Source organism: Salvelinus alpinus, chromosome 21, assembly GCF_045679555.1.
Source record: "Salvelinus alpinus chromosome 21, SLU_Salpinus.1, whole genome shotgun sequence".
Taxonomy (NCBI): Eukaryota; Metazoa; Chordata; class Actinopteri; order Salmoniformes; family Salmonidae; genus Salvelinus; species Salvelinus alpinus.
The window spans coordinates 3961490-3975896 of record NC_092106.1 but is presented as its reverse complement, the minus strand read 5'-3'; the positions used below and the strand labels follow the sequence as shown (position 1 = coordinate 3975896).

Below are 14407 nucleotides of genomic sequence, written 5' to 3'. Positions count from 1 at the left end.
TAACCACACTGTTAACCTTATGGCTGACCCTAAACTTAAATTAAGCACAAAAAACACTTTATTTTCATGAATTTTTATGATATAGACAATCTTGACTGTGGTTTGGAATGCGCGAGACTATATCGATAGTTGATGTTCTCGCTGGATTTGCAAGTTCACCACAAAGGCACCAGAACCTGTGTATGGATCTGAGAAGTAATTTGAATAAGACTGGGCATTTTGTTGAGTTTCTTAGTTTACGTATTATGAGCATATTCAGATAGCAAGAGGCAAGAGGCGAGGCAATTGGGATGATTGCGAAAATCTATATTCTCCAGCAGGTGGCGTTTTTTCCGAATACCTAGCCAGGAGTTTTTGTTTGTAGGTCAATGAGAGAGCGTTTAATAGATCCCTACGGTGGGAGTGTCATAATACCCATAACACCTAGCGGTCAAACAGGAAAACGGTTCCAATCTTTTTTCCACCATTCATTTTTCCTATAGGGGATTTTAGAAACAATTAAAATAAGAACTGTGTTTCATGTAGGCTACTTCCGGCGCCGACAGAGATGGCTGCCTCGCTTCGCGTTCCTAGGAAACTGCAGTATTTTGTTTTTTTATGTGTTATTTTTTACATTGTTACCCCAGGAAATCTTAGGTTTTATTACATACAGTCAGGAGGAACTATTGGATATCTTGCCTATGCCGTTCGGCCATCACTCATTCATATATTTTTATGTACATATTCTTATTCATTGTTGTGAAATTGTTAGGTTAGATACTTGTTAGATATTACTGCATGGTCGGAACTAGATGCACAAGCATTTCAATACACTCGCATTAACATCTGCTAACCATGTGTATGTGACAAATAAGATTTGATTTGATTTAACCATGGCATGATGTTTTGATAACCATTTAAATCTCTTTCAGACACGGTGACTTATCAATATATTCAGCTCTATTTACTCAGATTCGAAAATGCTAATTAGCATCAAAGTAGACATCATGCAAGACTGCAAATCCCTGCAAGCTCCTGCACGTCATCTCTAGCTGACACCTTTACTAACAGGTATTGTGTCAATTTAAAACTTGCCCAAACAGTTCACAGAATTGTCAATTTAAATACACTACCGTTCATAAAGTTTGGGGTCACTTAGAAATGTCCTTGTCTTTTGAAAGAAAAGCTTTTTTTTGTCCATTAAAATAACATCAAATTTATCAGAAATACAGTGTAGGCACTGTTAATGTTGTAAATTAATATTGTAGCTGGAAACAGCTGATTTCTTTATGGAATATGGCTCTCTCGGGATATATTGTCGGAATCGGTTCAGCAAACGGGCTTCTCCATGCATCCCGCCGACAGAGATAAACAACTTTCTGGGAAAAGGAAGGGTGGGGTGTATGCTTTATGATTAACAACTCATGGTGTAGTCATAACAACATACAGGAACTCAAGTCCCCACCCGATCTAGAATTCCTTACAATCAAGTGCCGGCCATTTTACCTACCAAGAGAATTCTCATCAGTTATAGTCATAGCTGTGTACATTCCCCCTCAAGCAGACACCAAGACCGCCATCAAGGAACCTCACTGGACTATATGCAAACTGGAAACCATATATCCTGAGGCTGCATTTATTGTAGCTGGGGATTAACAAAGCAAATTTGAGAACAAGTCTACCTAAATTCTTCCAGCATATTGATTGCGCTACGCCCATGCTCAAAACCCTCAACCACTGCTACTCTAACTTCCGCAATGCATACAAAGCCCTCCCTTTGGCAAATCCGACCACGACGCCATCTTGCTCCTTCCGTCTTATAGGCAGAAACTCAAACGGGATGTACCAGTGACGAGAACCATTCAACACTGACCATGCTTCAAGATTGTTTTGATCATGCGGACTGGAATATGTTCCGGTCAGCCTCAGAGAACAACATCGACCTATACGCTGACTCGGTGAGTGCGTTTATAAAGAAGTGCATTGGAGATGTTGTACCCACTGTGACTATTAAAACCTACCCTAACCAGAAACCATGGATGGATAGCGGAATTCGCACAGAACTGAAAGCGCGATCCACCGCAATTAACCATGGAAAGAGGTCTGGGAATATGTCAGAATATACACAGTGTAGCTATTTCCTCCGCAAGGCAATCATCAAGCGAAATGCCAGTACAGGGACAAGGTGGAGTTGCAATTCAACGGCTCAGACATGAGACATATGTGGCAGAGTCTAAAGGAAATCACGGACTACAAAAAGAAAACCAGCCACGTCACGGACACTGACGTCACGCTTCCAGACAAACTAAACACCTTCTTTGGCCGCTTTGAGGATAATAGTGTCACCGTCGCGGCCCGCTAACAAGGACTGTGCCCCCTCCTTCTCTGTGGCTGACGTGTGTAAAACATTTAAACGTGTTAACCCTCGCAAGGCTGCTGGCCCAAAGCATGTGCAGACCAGCTGGCTGGTGTGTTTACGGACATATTCAAATCGCTCCCTATCCCAGTCTGTTGTCCCCACATGCTTCAATATGGCTACCATTGTTCCTGTACCCAAGAAGGCAAAGATAATTGAACTAAATGACTACCGCCCCGTAGCACTCACTTCTGTCATCATGAAGTGCTTTGAGAGATAGTCAAGGATCATGTCACCTCCACCGTACCAGCCACCCTAGACCCACTTCAGTTTGCATACCGCCCCAATAGGTCCACAGACAACGCAATCGCCATCACACTGCTACCATCCAGAAGGCGAGGTCAGTACACGTGCATCAAAGCTAGGACCGTGAGACTGAAAAACAGCTTCTATCTCAAGGCCATCAGACTGCTAAACAGCAATCACTAACTCAGAGAGGCTGCTGCCTACATTGAGACCCAATCACTGGTCACTTTAATAAATGGGTCACGTCATACAATGCACTCTAAATAATGCCACTTTAATAATGTTTACATATCTTACATTACTCATATCACATGTATATACTGTATTTTATACCATCTATTGCACCTTGCCTATGCTGCTCTGCCATTGCTCATCCATATACTTACATGTACATATTCTCATTCACCCCTTTAAATTTGTGTGTATTAGGTAGTTGTTGGGGAATTGTTAGATTACTTGTTAGATATTACTGCACTGTTGGAACTAGAAGCACAAGCATTTCGCTACACTCGCATTAACATCTACTTACCATGTGTATGTGACAAATACAATTGGATTTGGAATATCTACATAGGTGTACAGAAGGCCAGTATCCTGGAGTCGCGTCTCAACGTCAAACGTGAAGAGTGGTGTCTTGCGGGTACTATTTAATGAAGCTGCCAGTTGACTTGTGAGGCATCTGTTTCTCAAACTCAACACTAATATTCTTGTCCTCTTGCTCAGTTGTGCACCGGGGCCTCCCACTCCTCTTTCTATTCTGGTTAGGGCCAGTTTGCGCTGTTCTGTGAAGGGAGTAGTACGCAGCGTTGTACGAGTTCTTCAGTTTCTTGGCAATTTCTTGCATGGAATAGCCTTCATTTCTCAGAACAAGAATAGTCTGACGAGTTACAGAAGAAAGTTCTTTGTTTCTGGACATTTTGAGCCTGTAATCGAACCCACAAATGCTGATGCTCCAGATACTCAATTAGTCTAAAGAAGGCCAGTTTTATTGCTGCTTTAATCAGCACAACAGCTGTCATAACATAATTGCAAAAGGGTTTTCTAATGGTCAATTAGCCTTTTAGCCTGCTAAACTTGGATTAGCTAACACAACATGCCATTGGAACACAGGAGTGATGGTTTCTGATAATGGGCCTCTGTACGCCTATGTAGATTCCATAAAAATCTGCCGTTTCCAGCTACAATAGTCATTCACAACATTAACAATGTCTACACTGTATTTCTGATCAATTAGATGTTATTTTAATGCACACAAAAAATCACTTTTCGTTCAAAAACAAGAACATTTCTAAGTGACCCCAAACTTTTGAACAGTAGTGTACATTTAGACAATTTATTCATTACTACATTTACCTAGCATTAGATAGTTAATCCAGAGATTCTTACCTTTGCCTCGATTCAGCATTCTCATCCAGATTATCATGGCATCTGTAGTTCTTTATGATAGCCATATTAGCATTTCATTTGTTGGGGGTAAATACAGGCAAGTATATTGATAAATCACCTTGTCCAATAGAGATTTACAGTTATCAAAACGTCACGCCAGGGTAAACCATCACGAAACACAGCACTTATTTTAAGTGTTTCTAATATCCCATATGGAAAAAAATGAATGGTGGAAAAACAATTAGAACCATTTCCCAGTTTGACTGCTGGGTTTTATGGGTATTATGACTCATACTGTTACTGTATTTGGTTAACAAAAAATGGGATGACTTATTTGCTACATAATGCTTAGGGTAAGAGTGTACTGACATAAGTTTGACATCCAGGCAACTTTGAGAAAAAAAACACTTTATATCTGAGTTGGTCACACACTGGTGACACCTGCTCTTACCTCCTATTTTTAAAGACGTGTATTTTCATTGTTAGAGCAGCTACTTGAGTATCTGGTCACTACAATGCATAAGCTGTGATATGTTTTTCACTGTAGCAAATATATTTAGTCCTAAAACCAGGAAATAAGTTATCTGGTTTGTTCAGCCAACCATATGTGAAAAATGAATGGCGAAAGAATATGGTTTTGGAATAAACACTGAAAATAAGGTTTGAGGTTAACACAGGTTTAGGAGATCTTATACGCTTTGTTCTATGAGATAATATGACCTTTGTGAATTATGAAGCCTTTGCAATTTGTGTTTTATTATTACACAAATTCTTCTAAATTCACAATGTAAAGTTAGCTGATGATAATATCATAGAGCAAAACGTATAACATATCCCAAGCCGTGTTTACCACAGACCTTATTTTCGACGTTTATCCCAAAACCCTACAAAAACGCCATTCATTTTTCACCCCACCCAGTAGGTGGTGGCAACAAACCATGAAAGAATGTAGTCCCCTGCAAAACTTCCCCGAAGAAGAAGTTCACAAAAAAATGGCTGCACAGCAACAACCCGGTGGACCGATTCCCCAAGTTGGAATGCAGCAAGCTGCTACACTTCAACAACAGCAGTTGAGTCAACAGCAAGATTTCGACCCTGTTCATCGATTCAAAATGCTTATTCCACAATTAAAAGAGAGCCTCCAGGTACTCCACGTTTTGTTTACATGAGCTGGTAACAATGGCTGGTCAGTCTGGTCTCTTCACTGCCACACAGAGGGGAAAAGGCGAATTTTCGACCAACCTTTACTTGGCGTTCCTTCCAGTAATCCAACAATGTGTACGCTGCCATCTGTCTATTTCAAATATTCTCATTGATTGAGACGGGTGAGTGTCATTCAACCAGTAGTTAAATTGGGAGGTGAGGTGGGGGGCGTCTTTTAGTTCGGGGGCACTCAGCCAAGGTTGTAGCCAGCTGACTAGCTCTAGAACTCTAGCCTTAACCAGCGTTAGAGTTCTCAATCAATCCGGCATATAACAGCTGGATCAATGAACTACAATACTGACGCACTGTTGTAACGTTACTGCTTGTGATACGGGTTTGGAAACCTTTTGGAACTTTAACATTCACATTAGTGAGAAAAAAATCTTGCAAATACATAAGGTAAACTTACTGTAGGCAGTTTAGCAAAGTTGTGCCCGGCAGAATGTGACAACACTGGGTGAACAAAGGTAAGAAACATCCTCCCCAGTTAAACTCCCGGTGATGAGAGGAGGAAGTGTAGTCGGTGTTGAAAATAAAATTGCCGGGTGTAAACAGAAAGCAACTTTGCTAAACTACGTACAGTAAGTATCTGTTGTATTTTTACAATTATTTATTGCTTATATGAAAGTTAAATTCCAAATATTTCCAAATCTCTATCGCATGTGAGGTGTAGGCCGGGCCCTATAGGCCTATGTGAGTTTAGAGAGTTTCGGCGCTCCGTCAGCGGTCGTTGCATTGCCCCTTAGCTAATCATAACGGAAATTAAATGACTCCAAATGCATCAATTGGTGTAATGAGAAGGGCTAGTAGTTCACCTGTGTAATGACTGGGCATGCATGTTTTCCCCCCTGTGCCACTCGCAATTTGAAAGCGCCCAGAGGAGGAGTATTTTCTCCCATAGAATGCGACAAGCTTGGATAGGTAAACTATTCTACTATGGGGTTGTCTACTGTTGTTGACTGAGGAAATATTAAATGTGGACAATTTTCCATTATATCATTCAAAATTAGCATTACCAAAGGTGCCGGTGCCGGTGCCACACCTGGCTCTAATTTGGATCATAGTGGAAGGGTTTGGGACTCAGCCCAATTCAACCCATTCAAGATTTCTGAGTCGCACTCATGACATGCATAACACCCACCTGTCTCAAGAAGATTTGAAGTAGACGAGATGGCAGCGTACACATTGTCGGATTACCTAATGGAGCAAAAAAATTGATTTAATTTAATAACAGAGAATTTTCTAAGTTAAAATGAACCATCTGCAACTAGCCAATGCGTTGTCTTCCATGTTGGGAATTGAGGACGTATAGACAAGTTGTTTGAAAATTCTCTGTGCTACGCTTTACACTACCTAAATAATAACGCCCATCAGCCTGCTGGAACAGTAGTAATGGTCAGACTAGGCAATATTTTTAATGCTTACCCTTTTTAGTTGAACTGCAAATAGTGGTCAGAGAAAGTGAGTATGGTGATAATGCTTTTTAATGCAATATAATATGTATGCATAGTAACAAAATATTGTATTTGCCTATGTACAGGGTTGCAAAATGTAGCTACACCAAATATAGGATAACTAAGCATTATTTTCTGTCTAGAATGTCATGAAGATTGCCTCTTTAAATTTGGGACATAATACATCAATTGACAATGGCATGTAAGTACCCTTTTCCCCCCTAACTCTCAATGGTACATACACAGCCTAAAAGTGTGTATTTTCTGGACCTGGAGATGCACAACTTTCCTTTGTGTTTCAGAAAGAGCAGTGATGCCAGTGTACAGCGGTTTGACAAGAGTCTGGAAGAGTTTTATGCCCTATGTGATCAGCTGGAACTCTGCTTAGTGAGTCACACACACAACCTGCTTGTATTTCCATGCTCCAGTGAAATAGTTCACCACCTCCTGTTACTACACAAATGTCTTTCTATTTGGCTTTTAGACTGCCAAGCATCATTCACCATAACATATAGTTTATGAATCGATAAAGCTGGCAGCCTGGTCATCCTCTCACTATTACTCCTCTGTTTCCCCCCATAGCGGCTTGCCTACGAGTGCTTATCCCAGAGCATTGACAGTGCCAAGCACTCTCCTAACCTGGTCCCAACAGCCACCAAGCCTGACACCGTACAGACAGAGTCCCTGTCCTACTCACAGTACCTCAGCATGATCAAGTCGCAGATCTCCTGCGCCAAAGACATTCATAACGCTCTATTGGAGTGCTCCAAGAAAATCGCAGGAAAGGGCCAGCCACCAGGAGTCCTGTAGAAATGGGCATTTCATTATATTATTATTTTTCTACAGTTATTTGTATTTTTTGTTGTTGTAATGATTGATAAAGACATACAAAGTTGATTTAACTGTTTAACGGATGCCCCTCTTCACTTTTCTTCCCCCAAAAAATCTGAAAAGTAGCAAAAATAATGTCCTCGAGCATCACGTAATGAGATTTACAACTTCCTCAGATTATGGAAAACCAACTGTGCCTCAGATCCAGCCAGTCATAATTTCAACAACGCTATCCCACTTTTGACACCAATGGGGTCTTGACGACGTCACTAAGGTTGCTATAGTATTTTTACAAGCCAATGCCCTTTTTTTATTTCGCTCGCTCGCTTCACAAAAATAAAATCTGTTAAACACTTAAAGCTGCAATGCCCAGTGGTGAAACAGTGATGTTCGTTTGCGATATTACGACAACGAAGTTACTGACAGACGTTTTCTTCCCCTCGACATCATTGCATGCGTGACAGAAAAGCACATAATTAATACTGCCATTGTTTTTAACCATGCTGCTCCACGCTCCTGAGCTCGGCCACAAAATTAAATAAGAGGTGGGACATCTGTGGCACCGTTTCCCGCTACTGTAACCAAAATGATCAAATTCTCGTTAATTTCTCTGTCTTGATTCAGAATGGTGCTTTGCCAGAATGTGGACCGTTTGTCAGCATGCTAGGCTAGCCAATGCTATAGGAGCCCATTGGATTCCATGAAAAAATAACTGTTAGCGTTGGGGGGAATTCAACAACACAACAAAAGTGTTGTTGAATCGAATGGGTTGCTGTATCATTAGCTAACCTAGCATGCTGACAAAGGGCTGTTTAATTAAAAACTCAGTATTTCGATCTTTTCGATTCATCATTTCGGGATGATTAGGAGTACAGCGAAAAATTTCATCTCTGGCTTGAAGTACGTTTTCCAAGCAATTTTTTGGCAATTTTATTTGTCACATTCACATGGTTAGCAGATGTTAATGCGAGTGTAGCGAAATGCTTGCGCTTCTAGTTCCGACAGTGCAGTAATATCTAACAATTTGCCAACAACTACCTAATACACACAAATGTAAAGCAGTGAATGAGAATATGTACATGGAAGTATATGGATGAGCGACATAGGCAAGGTGCAATAGATAGTATAAAATGCAGTATATACGTGATATGAGTAAGATATGTAAACATTATTAAAGTGGCATTATTTAGAGTGCATGTTATAAAGTGACCCATTTATTAAAGTGGCCAGTGATTGGGTCTCAATGTAGGCAGCAGCCTCTCTGAGTTAGTGATAGAAGCTGTTTTTCAGTTTCTCGGTCCTAGCTTTGATGCACCTGTACTGACCTCGCCTTCTGGATGGTAGCGGTGTGAACAGGCAGTGGCTCGGGTGGTTGATGGCCTTGATGATCTTTTTGGCCATATACTGTGCCGGGCTCTGGTGGTCCACATTCTGGCACAGCACTGTTCCGAATTCAAGAGAGAAATGAACAAGTCTGATCATTTTGACTACCGCTGCTGTGAGTTCAGCTTTAATCAAGTTTGTATGCCCCAAGGTGTAAATATTTGTTTTGTCACATTACCTAATATGACCACCAGAGAAGTGACCGAGTCATGTGTTGGGAATTCTGTACCAAAGCTGTCCAAAACCAGCTACTATTCAACCAAACTGCAAAACCTCTGTGTGGCAGAGTAGCTTTGTCTTAATTATAATAAACCTTTTTTACTCACTTTAATTTCTCTTACTTTTACATACATTTTCTATATACACACACACACACACACACAGTCCATTTGGAAAGTATTCAGACCCATTCACTTTTTCCACATTTTGTTACGTTACAGCCTTTTTCTAGAATTGATTAAATAGTGTTTTTTTTCAGTCAATCTACATAGAATATCCTATGACAACAGGTTTACTAATTTTTGCAAATTTATTTTAAAAAATAAACAAGTATTGAGATCCTTGTTGAAGCATATTTGGCAGCGATTACAGCCTAGAGTTTTCTTGGGTATGAAAGCAACAAGCTTGGCACACCAGTATTTGGAGAGTTTTTCCCATTCTTCTCTGCAAATCCTTTCAAGCTTTGTCAGGTTGGATGGGAGCGTCGCTGCATAGCTTTTTTCAGGTCTCTCCAGAGGTGTTCTATTTGTTCAAGTCCGGGCACTGGGCCACTCAAGGACATTCAGAGACTGTCCCGAAGCCACTCCTGCGTTGTCTTCGCTGTGTGCTTAGGGTCGTTGTCCTGTTAGGTGAACCTTTGCCACAGTCTGAGGTCCTGAGCACTCTGGAGCAGGTTTTCATCTCTCTACTTTACTCTGTTCATCTTTCCCTTGATCCTGACAGGTCTCCCAGTCCCTGCCGCTGAAAAATATCCCCCCCAGCATGATGCTGCCACCACCATGTTTCACTGTAGGGATGGTGCCAGGTTTCCTCCAAACAAGACACTTGGCATTCAGGCCAAAGAGTTCAATCTTGGTTTCATCAGACCAGAGAGTCTTGTTTCTCATGGTCTGAGAGACCTTTAGTTGCCATTTGGCGAACTACAAGCGGGCTGTCATGTGCCTTTTTACTGAGGAGTGGCTTCCGTCTGGCCACTCTACCATAAAGACCTGATTTGGTAGAGTGCTGCAGAGATGGTTGTCCTTCTGGAAGGTTCTCCCATCTCCACAGAGGAACTCTGGAGCTCTGTCAGAGTGACCATTGGGTTCTTGGTCACCTCCCTGAATAAGGCCCTTCTCCCCCGAATGCTCAGTTTGGCTGGGCGGCCAGCTCTAGGAAGAGTCCTGGTGGTCACAAACTTCTTCCATTTAAGAATGATGGAGGCCACTGTGATCGTGGGTACATTCAATTCTGCAGATATATATTTTTTTGGTGCCCTTTCCCAGATCTGTGCCTCGACACAATCCTGTCTCGGTGCTCAACGGACAATTCCTTCAACGTCATGGCTTGGTTTTTGCTCTGACATGCACTGTCAACTGTGGGACCTTTATATTGACAGGTGTGTACCTTTCCAAATCCTGTCCAATCAATTTAATTTAACACAGGTGGACTCCAATTAAGTTGTTGAAACATCTCAAGGATGATCGATGGAAACAAGATGCAGCTGAGCTCAACTTCGAGTCTCATAGCAAAGGGTCTGAATACTTATGTAAAGGTATTTCTGTCTTTTTAATACATTTTCAAAAATGTCTAAACCTGTTTTCGCTTTGTCATTATAGGGTATGGTTTGTGGATTTCTGGGGGGAAAGTATTTAATCAATTTTAGAATAAGACTGTAACGAAACAAAATGTGAAAATTGTGAAAGGGTTCGAATACTTTCTGAGTGCACTGTATGTATATATGTATGTGTATATTTCGGGTTTTTATTTTTACTATTCTCTACATTGTTGAATAATAGTGAAGACATCAAAACTATGAAATAACACACATGGAATCATGTAGTACCCCAAAAAGCTTTAAACAAATCAAAATATATTTGAGATTCTTCAAAGTAGCCACCCTTTGCCTTGACGACAGCTTTGCACACACTTGGCATTCTCTCAACCAGCTTCACCTGGAATGCTTTTCCAACACTCTTGAAGGAGTTCCCACATATGCTGAGCACATGTTGGCTGCTTTTCCTTCACTCTGCTTTCCAACTCATCCCAAACCATCTCAGTTGAGTTGAGGTCGTGTCACGTCTGCTCCCGCTCTTCCCCTCCCCCTGGCGCTTGAGGGCGCCAGAATGCCTTGCATCACTCACTCCTGCCATCCATCACGTACACCTGCCTTTCCTCGTCACGCGCATCAGCGTTATTGGACTCACCTGGACTCTCTTATCACCTGTTCATTTCCTCCCCTATATGTGTCAGTTCCCCAGCTCTGTTCCCCGCTTCTGCATTGATTGTTTTTCTGTTTGCTAAGCTGTTTATGTCTCGTTCCATGTCCGTTATTTATTAAATGTTACTCCCCGTACCTGCTTCGTCTCTCCAGCGTCATCCTTGTGACAGATCGTGACAGAATGCAGAAGCCATCACACGAAGCATCGGGGAGTACTGGCGTTCTGGTTGGTATAGTGGCATCGGCTCTGGGTCAACACCGATGGAACCGGGGGTGCCTAGCCTGCTCGTCGGGCTTCCACGCCCTAGCATGCTCGAGAGGTTTCCTTGCCCCGGTTGGTTCGGAGGGCGCCCATCCCACGTCGGGCCTCAGCTGGATCGTCAGTTCTTGTCTGCCCAGCCTGTCCAGGAGTTTTTTGTTTGTTTGTTTTTTGTTTTGTCGGTGACGTCGGGGGTGGATTCTGCCGCCGATGGAACCGGGGGTGCCTAAGCCAGCCCGTCGAGCTTTCATGCCCTGGCTGGCTCGAGAGGTTTCATTGCCTCGGTTGGCTCGGTGGCTTCCCATCCCACGTCACAATCCACCGGATCATCGGGTTTCCTCAGCGGGATCGACAGGCGTCTGGACTCAGCCGGATCGTCAGGGTCCCATGCCTCAGCCGGCTCGCCAGGCTCTCACGCTCCAGCCGGTTCGTCGGGCTTCCACGCCTCAACCGGCTTGCCCAGCGCCCATGTCTCGGCCGGTTTGCCCAGGTGGGACGCCGGGTGGCGCCCCTAGTGGGGGGGTACTGTCACGTCTGCTCCCGCTCTTCCCCTCCCCCTGGCGCTTGAGGGTGCCAGAATGCCTTGCATCACTCACTCCTGCCATCCATCACGTACACCTGCCTTTCCTCGTCACGCGCATCAGCGTTATTGGACTCACCTGGACTCTCTTATCACCTGTTCATTTCCTCCCCTATATGTGTCAGTTCCCCAGCTCTGTTCCCCGCTTCTGCATTGATTGTTTTTCTGTTTGCTAAGCTGTTTATGTCTCGTTCCATGTCCGTTATTTATTAAATGTTACTCCCCGTACCTGCTTCGTCTCTCCAGCGTCATCCTTGTGACAGATCGTGACAGGTCGGGTGATTGTGGAGGCCAGGTCATCTGATGCAGCACTCCATCACTCTCCTTCTTGGTCAAAATGCCCTTACACAGCCTGGAGGTGTGTTGGGTCATTGTCCTGTTGAAAAACCAATTATTGTCACACTAAGCACAAACCAGATGGGATGGCGTGTCGCTGCAGAATGCTGTGGTAGCCATGCTGGGTAAGTGTGCCTTGAATTCTAAATTAATCACTGACAGTGTCACCAACAAAACACCATCACACCTCCTCCATGCTTCACGGAACCAGACATGCAGAGATCATCATCCGTTCACGTACTCTGCGTCTCACAAAGACACAGCGGTTGGAACCAAAAATCAAAAATTTGGACTCATCAGACCAAAGGACAGATTCCACCGCTCTGATGTCCCTTGCTTGTGTTTCTTGGCCCAAGCAGGTCTCTTCTTCTTATTGGTTTCCTTTAGTACTTGTTTCTTTGCAGCAATTCGACCATGAATGCCTGATTCACGCAGTATCCTCTGAACAGTTAATGTTGATGTCTGTTACTTGAACTCTGATGCATTTATTTCGGCTGCAATCTGTGGTGCAGTTAACTAATGAAATGATCCTCTGCAGCAGAGGTAACTCTGGGTCTTCCTTTCCTGTGGCGGTCCTCATGAGAGCCAGTTTCATCATAGCGCTTAGATGGTTTTGCGACTGCGCTTGAAGAAAGTTCTTGAAATTCTCCGGATTAACTGACCTTCATGTCTTAAAGTAATGATGAACTGTCATTTCGCTTTGCTTATTGAGCTGTTCTTGCCATAATATAGACTTGGTCTTGTTGTGGAAATTCGTACAGAGGGACACTCAAAGTCAATCTTAAATGAATCATTGTTTATTGTCAGCGCGCTGGAGAGGTTCCAACAAACTTAATGCACCATAGTCTGTCAGAAGCTCTAATGGGGCAGTCCCGTTTGTTCTCTTTATATACTGCAGACAAGTCATATTTGCATGTTTTTTTCTTATTCATCATTAACATTTGCTTCATTCATGTGACTAACCAGTACTGGGTCATGCATGTGACAGACCAATACCTCATGAGGCTTCTTCTCTAAGCTGAGACCTTGAAACGGATATATATTAAAACAGGGGTCTGGGCGTACTGCTAAATTGCTAAAAGACAGATATTAAAATTGCTGAGGTTTAGTAACAGAAGTCAGAACGACCACCGAGAACTTGTCTTTTACGTATACAGCAACACCACCACCCTTAGATTTACGATCTGTATGAAAAACATTGTAACCATTTATGCCAATATTTTTGTTTGTAATAGATTTTTTTGAGCCAGGTTTCAGAAAGCATAAATGGTTAGCAGTTTTTATCCATACATTCACAAAATCAAGCTTCGGAAGAAGTCTTCTTACATTCATATGCAGAAACTTCAGGCCACTCTGACTACTTAATTCAGCAGGGGTAAGAATGTCAGGACCTGGATTAGATTGCACATTTCCAGACAGTAGAAGCAGCAAGATAATGGCAAGTCTAGATCGGGGGTTACAACATTTGGATTTACAGACAGCACTTGAACGACAATCCATAGTCACCAGAGTCTTTAATGCCACATATTTGAGGAGATGTGTAAAGTCCAGAGAGACAGCCCTGACATGTAAGCGCAAGAGTCCGATTTCTCCCATGTTGTTTGGGAGAAATGTGCATAGTTCTCACATGTATTTACAAAGCAAGCGTGTGGTTTCTCACAAAACTCGAGGGAGAAACAGTCATATATCTTCATTCACAGAGCAACGGGCTCTAAAAGTATCACCAAAATTGTCGAAGCCAAGGGTAGACAACAGCAAAATGAACAACAGCAACATGTTTGTTTATTGCCCTAAGAATCACTATTCAAATAGTCCAACAGCAGATTAATAAAAAGTCAGCGATGTAGGCAAGCAAAGCTGCGGGGGGAGAGAGAGTGGCGAGGGCACCTGTACCAGACTGGGAGAGACAGATCCA

General features: G+C 42.7%; 1 protein-coding gene across 1 annotated transcript; it reads left to right on the top strand.

The window, feature by feature from the left end:
* The first annotated feature begins 4947 nt into the window (after positions 1–4947).
* LOC139547606 (mediator of RNA polymerase II transcription subunit 29-like) lies at positions 4948–7591 on the top strand. The gene is made up of 4 exons (XM_071356554.1): positions 4948–5172; positions 6828–6886; positions 6987–7071; positions 7267–7591. Exons 1-4 carry the CDS (start codon positions 4966–4968, stop codon positions 7492–7494), a joined length of 579 nt encoding a protein of 192 aa, XP_071212655.1. The 5' UTR covers positions 4948–4965; the 3' UTR covers positions 7495–7591.
* Positions 7592–14407: the final 6816 nt, after the last annotated feature.

Excerpts from the sequence above, each read along its gene's own strand:
- LOC139547606 (XM_071356554.1), top strand. The coding sequence starts at position 4,966 with ATGAAAGAATGTAGTCCCCTGCAAAACTTCCCCGAAGAAGAAGTTCAC. Across the intron at positions 5,173-6,827 it reads AATTAAAAGAGAGCCTCCAG|AATGTCATGAAGATTGCCTC; the intron begins GTACTCCACGTT and ends TTTTCTGTCTAG. Across the intron at positions 7,072-7,266 it reads ATCAGCTGGAACTCTGCTTA|CGGCTTGCCTACGAGTGCTT; the intron begins GTGAGTCACACA and ends TTCCCCCCATAG.